The sequence below is a fragment of the Carassius gibelio genome, chromosome A5, assembly GCF_023724105.1.
Source record: "Carassius gibelio isolate Cgi1373 ecotype wild population from Czech Republic chromosome A5, carGib1.2-hapl.c, whole genome shotgun sequence".
NCBI lineage: Eukaryota > Metazoa > Chordata > Actinopteri > Cypriniformes > Cyprinidae > Carassius > Carassius gibelio.
Window position 1 is genome coordinate 21,421,911 of NC_068375.1, and position 25,941 is coordinate 21,447,851.

A 25,941-nucleotide genomic window follows, 5' to 3' on the forward strand; every position below is an offset into this window, starting at 1 on the left:
TGTGCTATTTTACTCATGCACCAAATTTTGCCTGTCGGAGTTATTTATATGAATCTGCATATTTGTGCGAATTCTCCATTTAATATGCAAGTGTTTGCAAATCTTTGCTTTCTTAGGCAGTTATCTAGGTTACTTGTTATTTGTTAATTTCCTTATTAATGAACACTACATGCTCTTACTGAGAGCCACAACAGGCTGAAGTGTTTGGTGCTAAATAACTAATTGACATGAATGCAAAAGCTCAATTAGAGTAAATACATAAAAGTTTGAGGATGTTTTTACAAAGGTTTGTTACACTGCAAATATTGCAAGTGATTTTTTGCCTCACTGGCCATGTTTTTTTTTTCATACCTGGCTCTGACATGAATATAGCATTTGTCTCATGCAATTCCTTATAATATTCCATGGCTGTTTAACCATTACAAAATTATTACATTTACACTACTGTTCAAATGTGGGAGGGCTGTAAGCTTTTTTAATGTTTTTTTGCTCACCAAGGCTCCATTAAAAAAAAAAAAAAAAAACAGTAAAAACTGTAATATTGATAAATGTTATTACAATTTAAAATAACTGTAATGTAATTTATTCTTGTGATGGCAAAACACATTTTTTTTTACTCCAGTCTTCGGTGTCACATGATCCTCCAGAAATCACTCTTAATATTCTGACTGGGTGCTCGAAACAATTCTTATTTTTATTATCACTTGAAACTTGAAAACCCTAATATTTCTATGGATACCGTGGTGTTTGCATCTCTTTCTTTCCAGTCCAGATGGTGGCCACAGTCTCCTGGGAAGTGCTGCCACCTCACTCTACCTGCTAAGAGTTCAGTGATCATCAGTCTCCATCAACCGCCCTGTTTTCTGTGAATGTCTTTCTATGATTCAGCCATCACAAAATGATCTAAACATGGAAACTGCAGCTGTTGTGACTGTCTTGAGTTGTAGCTGCTTTCTCTGTGCCAGGAGACTGGATATGCAGGCCTATCATAACACAGTTTGACGTAACCATCGTATTAACCATTTGTAAACAAAAGCATAAATATTACAAACATGGATACTACCAGGTGTCGATGAGAAATGCCTAGCTTGTATGTTCCCTTTGTTCTATGGAGCTATGATTATGACGGCACTTATGTAAGGTGTAGAAAACTGTTAGCCTAAGGCTACATGAGTTCTACTGTCATTTAAAACAAAGCAGACACTTGTTAAGATCTCACAGTTTTAGTTCTCACCCATTTCCTGCCCTCCGTTTAACAGTTATGTCATCAAAAGCTACAAAAACAGTGTGATATTCCAGTCAGCATAAGAAAGCTTAACATATCACACCTTGGCTACATACTCCAAAAATATACATTGTGTGTGTGTGTGTGTGTGTGTGTGTGTGGCTTCAGGACTGCAGTGAAACCTCTGATAGATAACCTCTGATAGTTTTTGGATGTGACATTTACACACATCAGACAAAGAATAGAAATAGTTACTGTGTGGGTGGGTTCAAACCCTGTGACCGGACAGTTAGAATGGAAAAAGTGTGTAGGCTTAACATAGAGGAGGTCCAAAAGACCACTAGATAAAATCTAGTAGCACACACACACTAAATGTTTCTTTATTTATGTAATGGATGAAGGTTCAATGAAAAAACAATAATTCACATGTTTTAACACTGAATGTTATCAATGTGTCAGGAAAAAAAAATTGCTTGTTTACATTTTTGTTTTTGTTGAAGGCTTGTTTTCTGTATAGTGTGATTTTAGCACCCCGGATAGATTAATATATATTAATATAATTTTTGAAGTAACTTGCTTTTTTTTCACTCCTAAGCACAAAATACTCAAGAGGAAAACAGCATTTTCTCACACTTTGAACTAATCTAACATGTGAAGCTGACTTATACCTCCCTCTTGGGAGCCCTGTGCTCCACTCAGTCTCCTTTGTTCCTTTTTCAAAGAAAGACTTCTCTGTCATTCTGCAAATTAACTTTCTATAAAATCTCTCCTTTTTTTTCTTGACATGCTCTCGTTGGACTTCAGAACCTCATATAGAGAGAGTTTTAAAAATTCAGATTTCTGACCTTTTGTTTACACAATGAAAGTCAAGAACAATTTTTAAAGACAAAAAACATTAGTGCTGAAGTTTTTGAGATTAGATTTCTATAATTCATGCCCTCACATAGCTATGGTAAAGCATAACGGAATTGTGCAGAATTACAAAGTGAGGATGATAAAGTTTCATGTTTATGGGGAAGTTGTGGCCTAGTGGTTAGAGTTTGACTCCTAACCCTAGGGTTGTGGGTTCGAATCTCGGGCAGGCAATACCACGACTGAGGTGCCCTTGAGCAAGGCACTGAACCCCCAACTGCTCCCCAGGCGCCGCAGCATAAATGGCTGCCCACTGCTCTGGGTGTGTGTTCACAGTGTGTGCTTGTGTGTGTGTTCACGGTCTGTGTGTGCACTTTGGATGGGTTAAATGCAGAGCATGAATTTTGAGTATGGGTCACCATACTTGGCTGAATGTCATGTCACATATTTGTTTCTAGGGCAGAGGTTTTCAGTTGGTTTTGCTTCGTGATCAGTTAACATCAAGTGATGACCCAAAATAGTATTAGTAAATTTTATACAGATAAGACCATAAATTAAAAATTGGATTAATATCACCTCAAAATGCATAGGGCCAAAAGTATGCAAAATATTAACATACTGAAACATAGCTTAAATAGGATTTTTTTTTTTTTTTTTTAAACGTCTTGGGTGATTTACAAGCCTAAAACAGTCACTAGACCAAATACCATTAGTGTGCAATATATTACCAGACAGACAGATGAATACAAAATAACATAGACTATCTGAAGCTGTCTGATTGTTGTTGTTTTTTTCAACTTGGAAATAGACAGAAACATCAATATATATTTCGCTAAAACAAAGCAGTGAAGGCTCCCTCTTAAAGGTCACGCTGATTTACAGATGATCACGAACTTTAAATGTGAATCAAAACTTCTTGAGGTTGACATTCAGATTTGTGTCACAGGCAATTCTTAAACCAATCAAAATAATGAGATGAGTTTGGAATTTATACTTTATACAATTTGGGCTTGCATTGTATAAAGTATTGAAACAGATCTGTCTCCTCACCATGTGACACCGAACAGTGGTTCCTGCAAGCTAAGCTAAAGGATTATATGACTTGCAGTCTTGGATATTTGGAATACCTGAGTCAGTCTACAGGGAGGGAGGGAGGGGAAATGAGATGAATGAATGAATCCCAACCTCGCTTACACATTAGTCATCCATGCCTATTGGTTAAGGCTTGGCTCTTTGCCATCTGACTGTGACCTCATTGCACATCTGGGATCTAAACACTCATTCAACATACTGGTTTTGAAGAAAGGGAGATAGAAAGTGACCATTTACCTTTTTGTGAGACATCAAGTCCCAGATTGCTAATGTTATTCATGACAAAAATATTGCAGAAGTGAACCACCCAAATAAAAAGTGGTCCCTCTCTCACACACACCTTTCCTGCAGAAATGTCAGGATACTCATAACTGATTGTAATTCCCATTATATACCAGGGCAATAAATCTTCCTAAAAAAAAAGTTTATAAATGAAAAGATTGGAGTATTTCATATAAAAAGCCAATTTCCTGGCCACTATTGATAAGGGCAAATACATAAAATATGTGTCATATATAATATGTATATTATATATAAGGCAAGCAGTCCTTTGAAGCAGGAGTGACTCCCAAAACGGACCCCCTACAAATTCTGCTGATCTGAGTTCTGCTGAAGACAAACAACACATCCAATGCAAAACCTTTAATGTGGATGAAGAAAGAGGATTATTGGTTAACTTGGATGCATCCAGCCTCTTAAACACAGTTTATCTAGTATGCAGACCTGATAATATAGAACACCAGAGGACATATGTACGCTCACAGTAATCAACTGTTTGACTAACTGTGAAATTAGGATTAATGAATCGAGTTCAGCATGGAGTCAACTCAAACCCCCCCTCCCAAAAAAAGAACGGGAAATTCTCTCCTCTCTGTCAAGCTGCTATAATAGCGTTCATTTTTTCTCTCTTTTTTCAAATTCTCCTCTTAACTTTAGCCAGCTGGCAGTAAATATGTGTTTGTGCATGTTTATTTTAGCACGGTGCTTCCTGGAGGGATCTATCAGCAGAATCCCCTCCAAAATACGTTGCATTGAAATCCACCGGGGCTCTTTTATCACTCTCATAATGGTGAAATCATCGAAAGGAGCACTGAATGATGAGTTGATGGCGGCACAGAGAAGATCATTAGCGAAGTTCTGCATTGCACATCAGCAGCGTTGATTCCAATAACATCACATTGAGATGAGGTGCCATTTAGGTGAAAGAGAAAATGATGAGTGTGCTTGTGTGTGTATTCATCAGAACATGCACTAAATCCTCAATCACACAGTGTATGTGGAAGGGGGAAATACACTGGAGGCTCAGTACAGGAAGGTAAACTTTCTTGCCACTGCAGTCATCAGCCGAGGACTTGCCTGCTTCAGCACAGCTGGGCAAGTGAGGTCTCCTTGAAGCAGCTCCAGACTGGTGTGTCACCAGCCAAAGTCCAGATGGAGCTGTTCATCAAAGTGCCACTAACACAGCCATCCATCTCCAGGCTGGACGGGCTACTGTGGCCTAAACCGGGCCCTCTACAGCTTTTCCTCTCTGGTGTGAACAGAATCTCTGTTTCATTCATGCAAATCCTTGATGCTAATTTAGAAAAACTAAATAAAAATGAAATGATGGTTATTTATCGCCAGTGATGACTGTTTGATAAGATTTCAGTCAGCTGTGATCACTGATGGATAAAAACAATAATAAACATGTAAATCAATGTAATCTGCAGTTTTCCTTACACAAAATGTACCACAGTACAGTGATTATAACCAGATTGTCATATTCATTTACCTTGTAAGGCTATTTCTATGAACGTGTAAAAAAACAAAGCTATAAGCATGTTCAAAAAACATTTTGCTAGTGTTATTATACACATTTATCCTGTTGGGAGAAGACATGAAAATTGTAAAGACTGGAATGAAGCTGTTCAGTGTTCATAATGTTGAGAAGAACGACGGGTGCAAGCACAGTGAGAGACGGGTGATGATGAACTGTGTTGTGATGTGTTCCTATTGATTGCATGGCTCATTCCACAGACAGTTCCGTAGGTAAAAGCTTTATTGCGCTACAGACAAATTGCAAAGTTAAAACAATGTGTTTGAGGTAGCAGTTCATGTCAAATTCATCATGGACACTGTGGAAACAGCTTGTCGCATAAATTGACAGCCTGCTAATATTCAATATGGCATCTATTTTGGAGTGATTTGTTATCAAATAAAGAAGTTTTACATAAGATGTCACAACGTTTTTGCAGGTGGTAGGATTCATTTACGATAACACACAGTTGTATGGAATCTGCAAATGAGGCTGTTAAGGGGGTCATATGATGTTTCTAAAATAACATTATTTGGTGTATTTGGTGTAATGAAATGTTTATGTAAAAAAAAAACAAAAAAAAAACAAACATTATTTTCCATATAATATATATTATTGATTCTGCTCTATGCCTCGCCTTTCTGAAACATGTCGATTTTTTACAAAGCTCCTCGGTCTGTTAAGCAAGGTGTACGCTGATTGGCCAGCTATCCATTGTGTTGTGATTGGCCGAATACCTCAAACATGTGACCGAAATGTTATGCCCCTTACTATACTGTGATGTCATGTCTCCCGGAGTTCCGAGACAAAAACATCAAAACCCATTATATACAAGGCATTTGTTGTATCCAGTGGGGACATAATTACGGATTTTAATGACAATAAAATAAAAGTCTTTTTACGAGTAACGCATAAACATAGAACAATGTCTGCACTTGTGATCCGAGAAACGACAAACAGCAAGCGCTACTGTTCAAAACTCGCATTTGAATCATCAGTGGCAAATCTATTTACATATGTAAACATAGGCTATTTACAGACTGTGAGTCAGAAGAGCCAGCATTTGAAGTCTACTCTCTCAGGATCAGGAAACAGTCCTCCATAAAATGTGCTGCACACATCTGAATATTTGGTTTTGGAATAGTGTTGTTAATACAACTTAACCACTGATTTCTAGTTGTGTCCTCTTTTAGAAGACCAAACAAAGTAGTTTCATATTCACAAGGAAATACACAGTATCTCCACAACATGGCAGCTGTGGCAACAGCGAGAATAAAAGTTACGCCTTCTTTCTTTGAGTGAACATTTGGGCGGCGTTATGCATATCTTCCCACATCAGAACGTAGACATGTGGGTGTGTTAGAATAAGCAGTTTTAGGAGGGCGTGCCGTGGACAAGTCTTAACTTTTATAAAGAATATCTCTTTGGGTTTGAGACTTTAGTCTTTGCAACTTTACAGATCTTCTTTATGCACCAAGAGCTTGTAACACTCCAAAGAGAAAGGAAAAATTTTAATCGAATTATATGACCCCTTTAAGCTCTGAAAGTCAAGGCCATTAAATGATTATATCATCAAACACATCTCCAATGACACAAATGCCATGATTGTCCTCTTCTTTAATTATCAGGGATCATATGCAGATTCATGAAACACTCTTAAAAATGTCTTATTGTAATAATTATTTCTTATTTTCTAATTTAAGAATAAAGTTGTAAATATTATCCATTCCCAAAGTTAGGATATCCTCACTTTAACTGATCTTAATGGGATCATCGGGCGCTACATGCACTTTTATAAAGTTGTTTGAACTGAAATGTGTGTTGGCAGTGTGTGTACTCAACCACCCTATAATGATAAAAATCCACCCAGTGTTTTTTTTTTTTAATCTTCTAAAATCTTTACCCCTTTCTCAAATCGAGCTGATCTCAGATGCCTGTCTTTTTGACATCACAAAGACAGGCCCCGCCCACGATAGTTTGATTGACAGTGTATTTCAGCACAGACTGGATTGGCGTCTTACCTTAGACCGCCATGAGTGAGATGTGAACAGAATACCATTGTTTCACTGCCAGAGCAAATGTAGACAAGAATGTCTCATAGTGATTGAGGTGTTTTGTTGTTGGATGTAATAATGAACACAGCAGTTGTCGTTTAACCCCCGACATCTGAGCTGCTGAAGAGACAGTAGATTACGTTTGTTTCTGAAGGGAATGTGCCCCCAATATACCTAAATGTGTCTATGTTTGCACAAATAATTTGTGGTCTACAGAGAAAGTGAGTATGAGGTATTTAAATTAATTTGCAAATTGCCTTACCTATGTACTAGTTTCATGATGAATGCAGCTAAAGTAAAGTCTCAGAAGAGAGGGGGCGGGGTCAGCAGAGCTCATTAACATTTAAAGGAAAATGTTACAAAATGGCTTGCTCTGTAAAGAGCTTTTTTTGCAGGCATAAAAAAGGTTTTGCACTAACCTTTGAGAAACTTTAAACCAAACTATGTTACAGAATTTTCATTAAGATCCTAAAGAATAATATCAGCATCTGGTGACCCCTTTAATATTATATATTAACTGATGATGTAAACAATCATAAATTTGGGTTTTGGTATGGTTTCTGTAATTGGTGTGAGGAGAGTGTGAAATGCAAAACCGTGGTAGAGCCTCAGAACGATCACAGAACTTATACTCCAGTTCCGCTTTCGTTCTGTGGGTTCATGGGTGGCACAAAGTCTGATCCACAAATTGATATTAATAGCTGTTTATTTAACTTGAGGAAAAGAAACATCAAACTTGTAATGTTGCCATTGTACTGCATATCAGTATACATGTGCTTCGTCTTTATAATCAAAAAGACAATGTTCATGTGAGACTGGTTAATTAAAAATCAGCAATGATAAGCTGAATATATATTTATTAGCAAAATCGTTTTTTTTTATTGCATGTATCAGAAGCCAGTGATGCTGAGCAGGTCCCAGCAGCAGCGAGGGCGCGTGGGGAGAAAAACACGTCCATGACATCATCCGCCTTGTTGTGATTCCCGTTCCCACCGAGTTCAGCTCGTGCATGCTAACACAGGATTCCCACACTGATTAGCCCCGTGGTGCAACTTCAGCGCATCCGTAACGGTCTGCTGCACACGCCCTCGTTGGTTTTACTGTAAGACTTGCGGTATCTTTTCTCTTTTGTTCGCTTCGTGGTTTGGCTTTCGACATCGCCATTGTTGGGTTCAGCAGAGTTATGAGGACGACTGAAAGATGCTTCCGGTGTAAAAGTGATATCTTTATGAAGGCTGTCGCGAACAAGAGCTCTCTCCCCGCTGTGCTCATGCGATCGAGGCTATTGTTAGAAGAAATGAAACGGTGTCGGTTGGCGTGACACACCTGGGATTGTTACAGCAGATCTCCAAGCACGTATTCCTACTGTTCCCCACATCCATACGTGTCTGCGAGCGGAAAGGAATCGTTTGTTTCGCCGAATATTAGTTAGAGAAGCCATTCTAGTGTGTGTTATTTCATGGGGATGTGTTCAAGGCAAGAGAGGATTCAAAAAGACGTCGACATCGTAATTCAAAGGTGTAAGGCAGAGAAAGACTGCCTGTTTTCCGGTGAGTTTCCATTGTGTCTTATTAAGAGAGCTGTCTTACTTTAACAATAATTGTCAATAGATTTACTCAACACAATTGACAGGCTGTCACTCTGACCGCTAATACCTTTATTTCCTCCTTCAACACACAAAAGCCCGTTCAGAAACGCATACAGTATGTGGCTAATGTGCTCCGTCGTACGCAATTTAATCTTTCCTGGACATTGTAAATTATGCAGTAACCAACTGCAACCGAGGGCCTCGCAAAACGTAAACTGCCTATATTATTACTACCACATATTCTGCTTTTATCACTCTAATAAACGCATTAACATTCGTCTCAGGACCCAGGTGTTGTTTTGTGATGTGAATGATTTTTCAATTAGCCCACGCCTTACTATTTTAGCTATCCATTTCATTTATTCACTGTCGTTGGACATTCCCTGTTGATGTTGCCATGGACACTACACTTGTTGAAAGGGACATCACTTTTTTGGGGGGTCCAGTGTGTTACATTGCTCACTGATTGTTTGTCTGTTTGTTTCAGACTTCCGATTCTCCGACTCCACCTTCACCTTCACCTACTCAAAAGGACCTAAAAGGTAAATATAGAGGATGCTATGCTCTGAATGTAAACAGCTGCTGTACACTCACACTCTTAAAGTGTTTATGTTTTGAGTTATTATATTTCTCAGTGTTTATTCTAAAAAAAAGCCTGATGTTCTTATCAGCCTCATGTTGCTCAAAACCTTTCTTGCTTCTGCAGAAAAAAACAAAAGCTGCCAGGTGGAATGACTCAGTATCTATTAGCTTTTATTTTTTTGGAAAAAGATGGAATGAAAGTGAAAGGATAGTGAAGCTGTCATGCTGCTTAAAATCATTTGTGCTTCACTGAGAAAAAAAGTTGTTTGGGTTTAGAACAACATGAGGATGAGCGAAATATGAAACAATGACTTTTTGGGGGGGGTTTACTAATAATTCTCTCTGTGATGTGCAAGGCTTTAATTTGGATTCAGGATGTCGTTCTTGGTTCACTTGAGGTTCATGCGATTTCTCTTTTAACATTGTCACTGAGGACAATAACCTCATCTTCATTGTCTCTGTTCACTTCTGTAGTGATCAGCAATGCTTATGAAAGCATGTGCATTGATAAATATGTACCACCTTAAGCCTAAGCAGTCTCTTAGCTGCTCTGTGATTAAAAACAGATTTCATTTAAATGTAATGCATTACCCTGTACTCTGTCACCGACTTTAAGTAATCACTTTAACAGTGATGATTTGTCAGCCATTTTCAGCTGCTACAGTATGTATCCTCATATATATAAAAAAAGAATAAACTCTTTACTGCGTGCTAGTAAACAACCCGGAGCACTAGGAAACTCCCTTTTGGAGAAAATCAAATCATGTACTTTATTTCTCGTTCACTGCAGCTGATGGAAATTAAACACCCCATACTCATCGCTCCACCGATCATGAATTCCAATGCGTTCAAGTGTGGCTTTTATATTTACATGTCACTCTTCAGGTGTTGCCTTTTGAGTAATGATTTGCTTGAAAGCTATGAATATTTGATAGATGCTCTTTGATGTCAAGTTTAAATTTAGTTTAAGACTCTTGATTTATGTGTTGACCGTAAAAGACACTACAAGAAAAGCTGAATGAATGTTTGTCTCTACACTTTCTGCTGGCGGAAGTTCATGGTACTTTCAGTTTGGAGTGGATTTGGTCTAGTGGATTTTGGTTGGTTAGTGTGAAATCTTGACAAGAAGTCAAAAAGTCTCGTTTTACACGTCTTGCGTCTCATGCAGAGTATTGTCTGGTGAAAGGAAACATGAGAAGAACATGATTGCTCTGATTCTTGAAAGGGCAGTCTTTCCAATCTATTGACTTGTTTACTATACAAACCCCTAACTCTGCTGACATATTATTAAGACCTCTCCACCAGACTGAGATGAAAGACAGACAGCTTTTTCTTCAGCAAATGGGACTTGCAGCCTCATTTAACAACGAAGTCAGATGTGATACCAAACAGAAATTTTAGCTCGAGGCCATTTAGATGAGTAATACTTGCAAAACTACTAGACCTTGGTTAAAAATTAGCACTGGTATGGCGCTTTTGACAAAATGTCAATATGGCAATATATCATTGACCTTCTCTGTGCGATAGGAGAATTGATACGCTGGCTTCAAATATCGATATTTTAATTGATAAAATAAGTCACTTTAAATTGATTTCCCTGCTCCCGGAGGTTTTTAATGGGATGGCGGACAGTAGTGTGTAGGGCTGTGACGTTGGCCCTGATGTCTACTGTCACTGGCAGTAGTGCATGTGACGTCCCACACTATATGCACACTTGTTTTGTATACAAGTGTAATAACAGTAATAGTTGCAAATTGTTTTATTTAGACTTTTAAGTCTGTAGAAATTTACAAGTTACCTCAAACACCATGCACAGTATTTTCTTTAGATTGGCAGGTTTGAGCACAGGAAAATACAGTTTATGCATTCAGCAAATTGATTTTGCGATTGACCTTGTTGGGAAACCAAATACTACATCGGCGATCTGGTGCCATCTCCATTCATGGAGCCTCTGCTGACTGCGCGCACACCTTGCAAATGGACGAGGCTTTTGTTTTGGTAAAACCTTTCTACACTGGACTTGACACCGCGTCACAACAGGGTTGTCTACTGCCTACCCAGGACAATTGAACTCTGTGTCAGTACCTCATAAATAGGATGAGGCAGTTTCCTGTAGAGGATTTGTCATGCCATGTAGTGTTGCATCCAGTGCAGCATCACGGATTGATTAAAGGGGGGTGAAATGCTCGTTTTCACTCAATATCCTGTTAATCTTGAGTACCTATAGAGTAGTACTGCATCCTTCATAACTCTAAAAAGTCTTTAGTTTTATTATATTTATAAGAGAAAGATAGTCTGTACCGTTTTTTCCCGGAAAAACATGACCGGCTGGAGGCGTGACGTGTGGGCGGAGCTAAAGAATCACGAGCGCCAGTAGGCTTTTGCGTTGAAAGTCTGGAAGCTGTGACATTACCGTGAGGAAAAAAACATCATCCAAAACAAACTATGGCTAACAGTCAGATTCAGCCGTTTATTTATGATCCAGAATCAGATTCTGAGGCTGAAATTGAACAAGAGCAGCAGCAGCAATGACTACGTAGTATGTATTGAAACTGTATATATTTGCTTAGCGGTTTTGGTGTACATGTGGAAAGTGCAGTTTGATGACAACATCGCATGTTGTTTACTTGATGTGCTTACGCGCCGATAGCTACGTTAACAACACAGAGATATTTGAAGCAGTTTTACTCAATGCATGCAGTTCCAACACATGACCGTGACCCTTTTTAGTTGGGACTGCATTATCCTTAAGAAATAAACGATATGCAAATCCGACGTAAAACTGGGCCTTGTTTGTAAAACAAGCATCTTTGAAATGCAGGGAACAAACACAAACACTTGCACAACTCCATTGATGCTCTGTAAAAATAAATTCCATCCACGGGTCCCTTAATGCTGTTTTTATTTTTTTTTTGGTAATCTGTGCAGGGTTGTCTTGCCCTGGCAACCAAAAACACACTTCTTTTGTGACATTTCGCTCTCGCTCTGATCAGTGAATGTCTCTGCTCTGCTCCACGGGAGCGCACGCTTTTCCGGGAGAAGTGCCCTTAGGACCCATATAAGTAGGGGTGCTCCGATCACGATCGGCCGATCGTTATGCGCATCTCGTCAGTAAAGCCGGTTCTCTTATCAGCGGTTTAAATTTAAATGATCGGAGCACCCCTACATATAAGGAAATTCCGATCCATCTAACGTCACACAGACCCATACTCGAAAAAAACTTTCCGAAACTTGTGACAAACCAGAAGGAGTATTTTTGTTACAAAAATACTTCTTCAAACGTACAATTTAATTTTTGAAACTTTGTCCATGTTTAGCATGGGAATCCAACTCTTTAACAGTGTAAAAAACTCAGTATGCATGAAATAGCATTTCACCCCGCTTTAAAATTAATTCTATAGTATTTGTCGTGTCGCGCCGCGCCACTCATGACCTGCAGAAACGGTGTATTTAACTTTCTTCTTTAGAATACTTTCTTGTTTAACTATTATTTATTTGATATTTATTTGTGTTTTGCAGGCTGCATATTCATTGATGGAAGTGCTAAAATAAGCACGCACATTTGTTAATAGATGATTGAGCCTCATTTATTATTAGATGTTTAAAATATGATACAAACACACACACTTTTTTAATACATATATATATCAGGGATGGAATTTAACTTTTTTGTCCACCGGCCACTGTGGCCACTTTTTGTGCACAGAAACATTTTTGTGATATTCTAAATATATTCTTAACAGTTTTCGAACGCATTAATAATCTTGTATTTAATTCCAAAGGAAAGGATTCACCAGTAAGTGTATGTATAAGTGTATTCTTTTTTCTTTTTTTTGTTTTTTTGGTGTATTTATTAATTTTTTGTGGTTTGGGAACACGTGGGGAAAAATCCCCTGTTCAACACTGTATCACTGAAAGAAATCTCAGCTTGCAAACTTTTACACCGTCGACAAATGAACGCATAGCGTTTTTAATACATCTTGTTTACGCGTCTCATCAGCCAGAGCTATCAAACATGTGTAGTGATACAATGTTGTTTCTACATAACCACTTACAACCCTCTACGGACACCTTGGCAGTTGAATCGCCATTGGCTAGTAATTATTTTAGTTTACTCGCCAGTCAGTCAAGCTTTATAATAATCAAGTATCATTTAAGAATAGAACTTTAGTAATTAGAAGTAAACTTGATAACAATGTTTGAATGCTTAATAGTCGTTTTAACTGAACATTTTAACTGGACTGGTGGTGGTGCTTTTTTGGTCATTCAGTGTTTCTGTTAAAAAAAAAAAAAAAACGATTGGGAAACAACCTATAAAAAAAACTGAGAGGGTAATAATAATACGATTCCTAATTATAAAAACTATAAAACACACTAAGGATTCTAAGGATTAATGAGCAGCTGGATTCATGAATATTAATCAGGTTTTGTGTGTTCGCTCGAACTGATTTGCTGAAATCAAAACAGAGATGATAATAGGTGAGCGCCAGCCAATGAGATTGTCGTTCGCACATTAACTCCACCCACTACCGGAAAACCGGTGTCCTGACATTTTATCCTACCCATCAGATTTTCCTACCAGGGTTTACTGCACATGCACACATCATTATCGTGCATGTCTTTTTTCTCATGCTAAACTGTTCTTAAAAGCTGAAGACTTCCATAGGAACGCCGTTATTTTGGCAAATAATATTGTTTAAATGTAGTGCGTCAGTCCTCTCTCTCTCTCTCTCTCTCTCTCTCTTTCTCTATGTGAGTGTGAGCGAAAGTGACGGCGATTTGTCCGCTTTAACACTAGAGTTTATGGTACATTAAATACAGGTGCGTTGCGCATCCATTGAGAAAAAAAAGCACTGATCTATGGAGTCAATCTAACGCTGTATATATACGCAAAAAATTTACGTTTTGCAAAAGAAAAAAAAAAAAACGCACTGCGGCCGGTAGGTGAAGCAAGTTTACATAATTTACATAATACTAATTTCCATCCCTGATTGATATATCAACACCGTGCCTGTATATTAGGTGTGTGTTGGTCTTAAAAATGACAGCAGACCAAACATGTTGCCGCGAAAATATTTTGAGTCATTTACTCACTTTCATGTTGTCCCAAAGCTGTTTTAAAGGGATACTCCACCCAAATAATTTTATAAACAATAAAGTGATACGATGAAAACAAGATTAATTTGCATGGTGAGCTTACGCAAGATTGGAGTCAACAGTTTCAATTGATGGAGAACGTTCGTTGCTCGCTTTCTTTATATGATTTAATCCCTGTTTGAAAAACAGTTTTGTTTTTCATGTTACTTAAATAACCAATGTGCCATTTTCTCACACACAAATTTTTTTTTTAATGTAGGTAGGCTATTCTATTTTAATCCTCAAAAGGGCTTTTCACACTTGAAATTGTTAACCCTGGGTCATCCTAAACCCTGGATGAATGGAATCCTGGTTTATCTTTAATCACAGTAGGGCTGGTCCGAATGCCATTTTTTGAGCTTCGAAGCTTCGAAGCTTCGGAGGGAGGGGCTGAACATATTCTTCTCTATAATAAAGGAGGTAATCTCTGTTTGTATGTCTGTCTGTTTGCATTGATATTATGTTGAGAACTGTTCATCCAATCGACTTCACATGTGGTGTGTGTGTTGCTGCGGACCCAAGGTAGTGCAATATGGACACACGACACTCAGAATTATTCAACTTTTAATAAACTACAGAACAGCGCAAGCCGGAAGCGGCACCCCTCACGCAGACAGGGCTTGTTATTAATACACAGGTCTGTTAAGAGAAATACTTTTAATATAGACAAATTATTATTAGGCTGGGCTACTGTACGTTTTTTTTATGGCTGCAGTATTCACAAGTATTTTCCAAGCAAATTAAGAGCAGGTTTTTATCGTGTTAAATTACTGATTAACATGGAGGATAAAATTAGCTCGTTTTTTTAAATCAACAATATATACTATAGGCGTATCAAATATCAATTACAGAAAATTTTTACAGGTATTTTTGTCTTCTCTTCCATGACGTTCACTCATGGGTGATTCACACTTTTCCACTATCAGGCCGAACTCTTCCCTTAACCGTTCCATTCCGTGCCAATCCGGGCCAGTTACGCCATATAAGTTTCATTTTCCACTGGAGCTTATAATGGAGCTCTTGGAAATGCAATATAAATGCATCAGTCATTGCCTTGGTTGTGTAATTTAAACAGGGATATGGATGATGATCAGATATTTCTGTCTTTGGGACTTTTTTATCTGATATTTATTTCGTTCAATAACAGAAAAAAAAAAATATTTTTCACTTTATTAGGATAAATTAAATTGTTTTATGCCTTCATCTGATTACCAGAAAAATTAAGAACATCATTTTATATGGCCCAATTATTGTTTAAAAAAGGACCCAATACAAAAAAAGAAAAGGATTAAAATGCAGGGCCTGTGGCACTTAAATTGTTTTTATAAATTCACTATTTGTAAATTGAAATTAAAATATCATTAGCATTTGTATTAAAACTATGTTCACTGAATGTAATAAAAAATAAAATAAATAATAAATAAATTGAGAATCAAACCAAGAATCAAATGGAATCGAATCAAGAGCATGTGAATTGAAATCCAATCAAATCTGTAAATCTGAATCGATTTCCAGCCCTACTTATCTGAACAGTAATTATTATTATTATTATTATTATTATTATTATTTTAATAATTTATATACTGAATATTGTCTATTTATATTATCCTACGTTATATGCAATCCAGACATGTCGTTTTATTAGCACAATAAGATCTAATTTAACGTGAATAAGTATGAAAACGTCATTTACCACAGTTCTAAAGTGCTTGAAAAGATCCAAAATGCACCTTGAAAATGCATAAGTGCTTGAATTTCACTTTGGCAGAGGTGCAAGAACCCTGTTCCTTACACTGCACTAGATTGATTGTTCATTTCCATGTTCAGTTGTTTGCCACAGCAAAAATGTAATCAATTTAGGTGTCCTGAATTAAAAATGGGGAGTTCCTTGTTTGCAACTGTCACTCTTATTCTTAGAGGAGGTACCTTGCATTACAAGCAGGAAATGAGCTGGCAGGCTGTCTATGAAAAAACATTGCAACTCGCCTTATAGAGGAAGTAGCACATTTCCTGTTTGTAGTGCTGCAACCTGCACTCAATAGCTTTTACTGAAGGATCAGCATTTCTAATATAGACATGGCCTCATTTTTTTGCACACATTCTTTGTCATTTTTGTGTTGTTGTATTTTCTTCACAGACAACAAGGTAGCTCTAATATCTTATATGCCAGATAACCCTGATATTTGATACAGCAAACCATTCAAAGATGTCTATTCACATGGAGATCACTTTTGTTAGATGTTACCAGAAGTAGGTATAATATGATTCAAGCAGTGAAAAGAACAGACAAGCCCGTAATCCCAGAGATGCAGTAGTTTCTCATGAATAATCCATCATGGCCAAGATCAACACAAATTATGTTTGAGTTTCATCATCTTTGTTTAACTGAATTTGCATAATTACCATGAGTGCTAAATTGTGACAAGCTCTAATTCAAACAAATGTTGTTGCATTAGATTCGGATACTGGCAGACCACTGGAAATAAACTTTTTGGGTCATTTGGTATACTATATCAAAAGGATGTAAACTATTAATTCAGAGAGTAGATGAGGAAGTACCGTAATAATGTGATAACTAACTAATGTGATTATAGTGTTGTATAGTCCCGAAAACGAAAGTATCAAAAGCAGAAGTCATTTTCCATATTCACACCACATTGGGTTTTTGTAACGGTTTTATGCCAGTTTAAGTTTATATAAACCACAGCATTTGTCAGTGCAGACTTCACAGTTACAAATTAAGCCAGAAACATTAATATTTGCTTAAAATGTATGTGTATATTTGTTTTTTATGTATCATGTGTAGAGAGTAAAACAAATATGTAATAAATTAGATCAATATTCACCGATTGAAATTTTCTTGACTGATTCTGATTTCCGATTTTTTTTTTGTAAGTGTGACCTGTTGATATCGATATTTGCCAGTTACAGTTTTCTTTTTAACCAAGCCTAAATGTAGCCTACTTCTATCTTGACATTTTTTAAAATATTTTTCATATCTTCATAATCCTGTCCATTCTTATGGTTATCAATATCATTGCAATAATAGTGACATCAGCATATAAATGCACGCGGATGTCATAATAAACAATCTCACAAAGTTCTGTTATAATCAATTGATGCTGTACACTGCACAATGAGTCACATCTCTTGTTTACATCATGTTACACTCTTTGTTATAATGAGAGACACCTGAGCATGCAGCACTTGTTTCATTCCCTCTAAGACTCCCATAAAACCAGCCCTGGATACAATTAAATGCAAAGAAATATGTTATCAGTATTTCATACTGTACATGTTTTTAGCCATGAAAAATTATCATAAAAATGTTTCCTAAAGCTTTCATAAAATGATAGTTTACCATTAGCCACATCAGTAGCTCGAGAGGGCGCTTATAGTGTCTGTATAGAGACGCTAGAAATTAAATTTAGCATTTATATACAGTACAGACCAAAAGTTTGGATACACCTCATTCAAAGAGTTTTCTTTATTTTCATATTTACATAACAAAAAAAGTGTGGAACAACTGGAAATATGTCATATTGTAGGTTCTTCAAAGTAGCCCCCTTTGCTTTGATTACTGCTTTGCACACTCTTGGCATTCTCTTGATGAGCTTCAAGAGGTAGTCACCTGAAATGGTCTTCCAACAGTCTTGAAGGAGTTCCCCGAGAGATGCTTAGCACGTGTTGGCCCTTTTGCCTTCTGTCTGCGGTCCAGCTCACCCCTAAACCATCTCGATTGGGTTCAGGTCCGGTGACTGCGGAGGCCAGGTCTCTGGCGCAGCACCCATCACTCTCCTTCTTGGTCAAATAGCCCTTGATGCCTTCAGTGTGAATCTACAATTTTCATAGTCATGAAAATAAAGAAAACTCTTTGAATGAGAAGGTGTGTCCAAACTTTTGGTCTGTACTGTACATTAAAAAACAAGATTTATATAATTTATTAGATTTTTTTTTAAATACAAATTTTTAATAGGCTAATGAAAATTGGTTTGTGTCTGCTAGCTTGTGTCTTTATTCATCAGTGTTTGAACTGTTAAAGAAAAACAGCATTTTACATATTTAATTTCTAACCTTAAATATTTTTAACCTAGAATCAAGCCAACCAGGGCAGGAGATGCTATAGTTGCCTTGTAATTTAGAATTTGGTTAGTTGGTGGCCTATTCCTTGAAAATCTGTACATTTGACATTAGAAATGAAAACTTATTTTATGGCTCTATCTGAACCCTTAAAGGGGTGGGGGGGGGGGGGTGAAATGCTCGATTTCACTCAATATCCTGTTAATCTTGAGTACCTATAGAGTAGTACTGCATCCTTCATAACTCCAAAAAGTCTTTAGTTTTATTATATTCAAAAGAGAAAGATAGTCTGTACCGATTTTCCCAGAAAAACACGACCGACTGGAGGCGTGACGTGTGGGCGGAGCTAAAGAATCACGAGCGCCAGTAGGCTTTTGCGTTGAGAGCATGTGGAAGCTGTGACCTTACCTTGAGGAAAAAAACAAACCAAAACAAACCATGGCTAACAGTCAGATTCAGCCGTTTATTTATGATCCAGAATCAGATCCAGAGGCTGAAACTGAACGAGAGCAGCAGCAGCAACGACTCGCTCCGAGCGGGGCTCGAACCTGGGTCTCCGGCATGGGAGGCGAACGCACTAACAAGGAGGCAGAGATATTTGAAGCAGTTTTACTCACCGCCTGCGGTTCCAACACACAATCGTGACCCTTTTTCCTTGGGATTGCATCATCCTTAAGAAATAAACGATACGCAAATCCGTCGTCAAACTGGGCCTTGTTTGTAAAACAAGCATCTTCGAAATGCAGGGAACAAACACAAACACTTGCACAACTCCGTTGATGCTAAAATAAACTCCATCCACTGGTCCCTTAATGCTGTTTTTTCCTTGGTAATCTGTGCAGGGTTGTCTTGCCCTGGCAACCAAAAACACACTCCTTTTGTGACATTTCGCGACGCTCTCGCTCTGATCAGTGAATGTCTCTGCTCTGCTATACGGGAGCGTGCGCTCTTCCGGCAGACGTGCCTTAGGACCCATACTCGAAAAAAACTTTCCGAAACTTGTGACAAACCGGAAGGAGTATTTTGGGAACAGAAATACTCCTTCAAACGTACAACTTAATTTTTGAAACTTTGTCCATGTTTAGCATGGGAATCCAACTCTTTAACAGTGTAAAAAACTCAGTATGCATGAAATAGCATTTCACCCCCCCTTTAAAAAAATACTTTCATTAGTGTAACTCAATGTACCACTTAGGTTGTTGTTTCCAGCCTAGGGTCATTGGAAAAAAAAGCGTCTATAGGGCTGAAACGATGAGTTGACATTATCGACAACGTCGACAATAAAAAAAAATTGTCGACAAATATTTTTGTTGTCGAGTAGTCGTTAAAGTCATATGATCTAATGTAAGAGCCTGCAATAACGCGGTTTGACCAGTGTGGCAACCATTTTTTTTTCTATTATTATTTCAGTAGCAGAAATTGATGTTGGGCAGAAATTGAAAATTAGATCCTGTAAAATTAGCTATTGGGGCAGAGATGCATTATTAAGAAGACTCTGTGATGAACGTAAGCATAAACTTCATACACCTGAACTTAATGCCTTTTGCACAGTCATTGGCATTTAGCAGATGTTTGTAGCGCTTGAGAAAAATGTGTTCATGTGACCAAAAAAAACCCAGTTTCATGTATACCACAACCCAAGTCAATTTTTGATAAAACCAGGTGTCATTCTGAGTAATGCTTTCTGTCAGTGGCACCATCCTGTGAGAGACCTCAGAAGGGGTTTCACTTCCACTGAATCAATTTCTCTTCTGTGTTCTCATCACATAAACACTTCTGGGCTAGTATCGCATTCTATGCCAGTAGTAGTCAGAGGCTACAAAGTGTACGCTTATGTTTTTTATCATGAAGTTATTTGCCATGATTTTTAATGGTATGTTTAAGGTCATTGGCTCCATTAATTCCCGAATACAATTTCTCATTTTGTGCAATGGTGCAAAAAAACACAAGCACATAAAGGTCACCTGCGTGATATTTTCACTTTTGCCAGATCAGCCTATATTGAGGTAATAGTATGATTTTGATCAAATAATTCTCCACATTAATTCAAGGTACTTCACTGGAGACAGTGTCCTGTTGTCAACATTGTTCGTTGCAACCTTATTTACTTGATTGCGCGAAATTGATACCACACTTTCCTTAATTACCTCTTACGTAAGTGTTTAGACTAGCTGTTTTCAGGACTTGTGGGCAGCACCCCTCTGGGACCCGATGGTGTCTTCTGTAATGCATCACTTATAATTTATAACATCTGCTCATTTCTGTTATTTCTGTCAAATCTAATCAAGCCTTTATTTATTTATTTATTCATTTATTTATTTTTCAATCATTTTGCTGATATCTTAAGTTGTTTTTGTCAACGCTAGATGGCTTTTCTGTCTTCATAGCATTACATTTCTGCACCGCACCCAAACATAAAATGAATAGTTTTTTGTATCGGATCATTTGCTTTAATTTATTCATATGTGAACATTTTATAATGTCAGCTATTCAGTGAGTAATGGACTGGTGGGATCCCAATATCTATGACAATTCTATCTTGCTAAACCAACACAAAAACAAACTATTTTAGATACAGGAGTTGCATGTAGCTTGAGTGCTGCGGTCTTTAAGCAAGGGGGACAATAGCAAAATGTCAGAAAAATGTTGTGGGTCCATTGTCTTTTTGTCAATGGTGTAGTGATGCTCAACTTTTCACTGTATTTTATGCTAATAATATTATTATTATTATATATAAAAAAAAAAAAAAAAAAAAAAAAAAAATATATATATATATATATATATATATATATATATATTAAATGATAATAGAAATGCTAAAAATAGAATACCTAAGAATAGAATACAATAGAAAATGCTAAAAGAGCAGTATTTTGACTGGTGGATTTTTAACTGCAGTGTATGTAATTGAATAAACAATTCTCACTATTAACTAGTTGCTTATTAGCATGCTTATTATTAACATATTGGCTGTTTATTAGTGCTTAGCGCACACTTTATTAGCACACATTCTGCTGCATGACCATATTCTACATCCCTAATCGTACCCAATAGGCCTACCTAAATTTAACAACTGCCTTATTCATAGGCAGCAAATTAGGAGATTATTGAGGCAAAAGTTGTATTTAATTATTTGTTAAAAGCAAGAATTAGACCTTAAAATAAAGTGTAACTAGACTTTGTACTTTTCAGTTATTTGCAGTGTCTGTGAAAGTACTGCACTGAGTCAGGTACAATAAATTATGACTTAGTAAGATCGAAACGGGTGTAAAAAGAAGAAGAAAAAAAAAAAAAACATCTGGACCTTTGTGTCTAAGAGCTCCAGTGGTACTCTGTCACAATATGATATGATGATATTCAAACTGTCTCTGAATTGATTTAGTGTGATGAAATGAGACATTTGTGTGTTAGGTACCATACATGACCCTGGACCACAAAACCAGTCCTAAGTGTCAATTTTTAGAAATTGAGATTTATGCATCATCTAAAAGCTGAGTAAATAAGCTTTCCATTGATGTATGGTTTATTAGGATAGGACTGAATATGTCCTTAGCATATTACTAATCAAAAATCACATTTTGATATACTTACAGTAGTAAATTTACAAAATATCTTCATGGAACATGATCTTTACTTAATATCCTAATGATTTTTGGCATAAAGGAAAAATCGATAATTTTGACCCATACAATGTTTTTTTTTTGGCTATTGCTAAAAACATACCCCAGCGACTTAAGACTGGTTTTGCTGTCCAGGGCCACATATGTGCATGAGTCTGTCTTGTAATGGACTCCAGTGTTACATTTATCCTTTCTAATGTAATGTTTTTTATTTTTTAGGGTGTCCTACTCTGTTCACGTCTCCGATGATTATCCAGGTATTGCACACACAAGTTGATGGATTATTTGATAAAAGGATGGATCAAACTTTCACCACACTTCTGCATATTACAATAAGACGCAATAGTCCTTTAACACTAGCCCTGTGCTAGCTCTTATTTGGTTACTACTGCCAGGTTTGATTACTCTGTTAGATCATCTTCATGTCTACATTTCTATGTATTTCAATGGCACCTGCTTGTCCTTGTCATTTCAGATAACACATATGTGTCTAACTCTGAAAACGATGATGAAGTGTTAGTCACCAGGGATCCAATACCAGTGATTTTCCACAGAATTGCAACAGGTAAGAAGCATTACCATCTAATAATGGATCATAAAAGAGCTGCAGCTGAAGAAAACCAATGAACCAGTTGAATGATCAGATATTTTAAAGACACACTAAAGGAAAAGGAAAACCACCAGCCTTCCAGATCCAGAGTGTACGTCAGTAATATTTCAGTAATTTTAAACTTTGGTCAAGGCCCTGTCAGCTGAATATTTTAGCTCCAACCCTGAACTACCAGGATCAATCAGATTCCATTGAGTTGGCTCAGAGTTTTAACAATATAATCCTTCAGACCTGCCATTAATGATGGGCTGTAGACAGATCATGACAAAAAGCAGTGGAAGCACATGGTACTGAATGTGTACCATATTCATGTAAATACAGCATGTAGATTGTACTCAAAGGTACCATAAATATAGCCACAATATACACAAACAATACGGTTTAAATGTTGGTGTTGGTAAGATGTTTTTCCAAATGTTTTTGGGAGAAGTTTCTTATGCTCACCCAGGCTACATTTATTTTTTAGCAGAAATACAGTAAAAACATTATTGTAAAATATTATTGCAAATTACAGTTTTCCATTTTATGTTTTTCTGTTTTATTTTAATATTCAATACTGCTGATTGGCAGTGAGTGTGTGCGACACTGGGGTCAAAAACGTTTTTCAAATATTGCTTAGTGCACCTTTAATAGATGCTTGTCATGCACACCTAACCGTTTTCCAATCCACACGTTTAATAATAAAAAAGTGTTAAGTCATTTTATTTGTATAGCACATTTAACCGAACAACAGTTGACCCAAAGTGCTTTACATGTTAAAACAGGGAAGGCAGAAAAAATATGCCTTGACAATACATAAAAATGAGTACAAGACTCCTTGAATACACTCAAATAAATGTAATAAAACATAAACATAAATTATAAGGCTATAGAATATAACATATAAAAAAAAATAATTAAAAGCAAGAGAATAAAAGTGTGTTTTCAGATTTGTCTTAAAACTGACAATTGTATTACAGGACTTAATATGAAGTGGAGGGGAGTTCCAGAGTTTAGGAGCTATTACAGAAAAGTTACAGTAAATTACAACTAATGAGCCTGTGCACATTCTGCTGATGGATCTTGGATGTGCAAACTTTGTCAGTTGTAAATAATTTCTGACTCAAATCCCTGTATAAACAATCTACTTTTACTCAGAGGAGTTGATAAATGCAAGTACCACTTCTTTGGTCAAGACCTCACTGTTCTGTTAGGACTTTAATGTGGCAGTGTGTTATCCCAGATTTGTGATTCTGAGCTGTGATTGTAGGTTTTGTGGTTTGGAATTGTAATGGAATTAACAATAAAAACTAGTCTTTTAGTAAGACCTGGATTGTTTCAGTTGAAACGTTTGTATTGCCATCACCGTACACACATATGGTCTACACACACAAGACAATGTAAGAAAGTCTGTATATTCAGGACATGACCAGGCCTGTCACAGGAATTATGGCAGATTTGATCTTAATCTGAGATTCTCAGTTTGTGTATCATGTCATGTGCTTTCACTCTACTCTGTCTTTAGAAATACGCAAAAATAATGATGCCACCAGCTGTCTGTCTATTAAATCAAAACTTCAAACCGACAAAAACGTGGTAAGAAATTCATAATTATTTATTTTATTATAAAATGTATTTTATTTACAAATGTGAGGTAAATCAATGAGTCCGCTGTATTGTGACTAAAGCCCTCTCTTGCTTTTGAAATCTTTCCAGTGCCATTATGCTATAGAGGAGGATTCAGAGGGTGACAATGATTCAGAGGAGTTCTACTATGTTGGACAGGTAAGTTTAAAATCACTACACTACATTTATTGACATAACATTTCAGTCTGTGGAATCTCTGCAGTCTTATTGACTATCCAATAACTAACCAATTGTCATCATTTTCAGTGCAAACATGCCTTTTTGTACGTTACTGTTTAATGATTTGTAGGAAAGATAAGAATACTTCTATTCTATACTTCTTACTGAATTCTCTCACAACATACTGATATTAAATGCCTTTTTATGATTCAGGTTTCCATCCTGAAAATTAATTGTATTATTTCCTTTTTATGTAAAGACCTGTATATATTTATATTTTTTTCCTAGCAAATTAGTGCCACTAGTGTCAGCAAATGATTGAGATTGAGAGTAAATAATCACAATTTTTCCTGCATATTACCTCAGTCTTGCAAACAGAGTCCCGTCCCAAACTAATTCTCAAACTGGTTGAGTGTTGCTGTGATGAGCAAGTCTAGAGGCTCAAGAAGCAAACAGATTAATGTTTTGCATTTAAATATGAATAACTTATGAGTTATTTTTATGAGTTTTTAAACTGGATTAGAAGAAAGAACTTAAATATAAAAAAAAAAAAACTTGCATGAATAAAGTGATCGGGTTGATATGCGCGTTTATGTCACAAGCTTCTGATCGGATTAACTATTTTGACATGTGCACACTGCATGAATATACAGAGTTTCCAGCTGTTGTTGCATGCTTTTTTTAAAAAGCACACGATATATGGGTGATCTACCATCAGGTGTGTGATTTCACATAGAGCAGTTGTTACTACACGGAGCCGTTGTTAACTGACAAGCTGCAGAAAATCCAAGCTGATAATGATTGTGGATTTGCGCAGCTTGTCAGTTAACAACGGCTCTGTGAAGTAACCGCTGCTCTATGTGAAATCACGCAACTGATGGAATGTACCGGTGATTAGAGAAACGGCTTTACTGACGAGATGCACATTAATCATCAGCCGATATGTATAGTGCACCCCTAGATATTTATCTACTTCGGGTTCTAATAAGGCAACAACCAGCACAGTGCTGCTTACTTGAGAAAAAAACAGTCTTTTGTTGTTGAGAGTCTTAAACAACTCTGGTGGAATGTTGTTCTGCTCCACTTCACAGACACTGAGTGAAAGGGGAGTTTTATAATGATGGGATACTTATTTATGACACTTTATTCACCAGGAAGAACATCTCGATCCGTGCGTCCTACATCATGACGCTATATCTACGTCACTGTGCATGCGCTATACTTTCCAGTTTTGGTTTTCAATCCGATCAAGTGTTTACATGTCCTCTCGCTCGGATTACAAAAGGAATAAACCACCTCTTACAATCCGTTCGAAATTTTAGTCAGATCTTGCAAATTCAGTCCGATTGACCTGTTTACATGTCACTTAAGACAACCAATCATGTTTTAGGATACTCGCCAAGACAGTAATAAGTAAACTTGACATAATGTTGCTTGTATTTGTCTGTTCAAGTGAAAGAAAAGACAGACAACGGTGCACGAGAACAGCATTCCAGTTCTCCTTCGCGTCTTCTTGCACTTA

At 36.9% G+C, this 25,941-nt stretch overlaps 1 protein-coding gene across 1 annotated transcript in view; it reads left to right on the forward strand.

The window, feature by feature from the left end:
* The first annotated feature begins 7,964 nt into the window (after nt 1–7,964).
* The window catches only part of parp8 (poly (ADP-ribose) polymerase family, member 8), a 31,882-nt gene continuing 13,905 nt past the window's right edge, over nt 7,965–25,941 (forward strand). The window contains exons 1-6 of the mRNA XM_052592459.1: nt 7,965–8,568; nt 9,094–9,148; nt 22,244–22,281; nt 22,500–22,589; nt 24,139–24,209; nt 24,330–24,398. Coding sequence (XP_052448419.1) covers nt 8,478–8,568; nt 9,094–9,148; nt 22,244–22,281; nt 22,500–22,589; nt 24,139–24,209; nt 24,330–24,398 — 414 coding nt within the window. The 5' untranslated portion in view covers nt 7,965–8,477. The remainder of the gene's footprint in view (nt 8,569–9,093; nt 9,149–22,243; nt 22,282–22,499; nt 22,590–24,138; nt 24,210–24,329; nt 24,399–25,941) is intronic.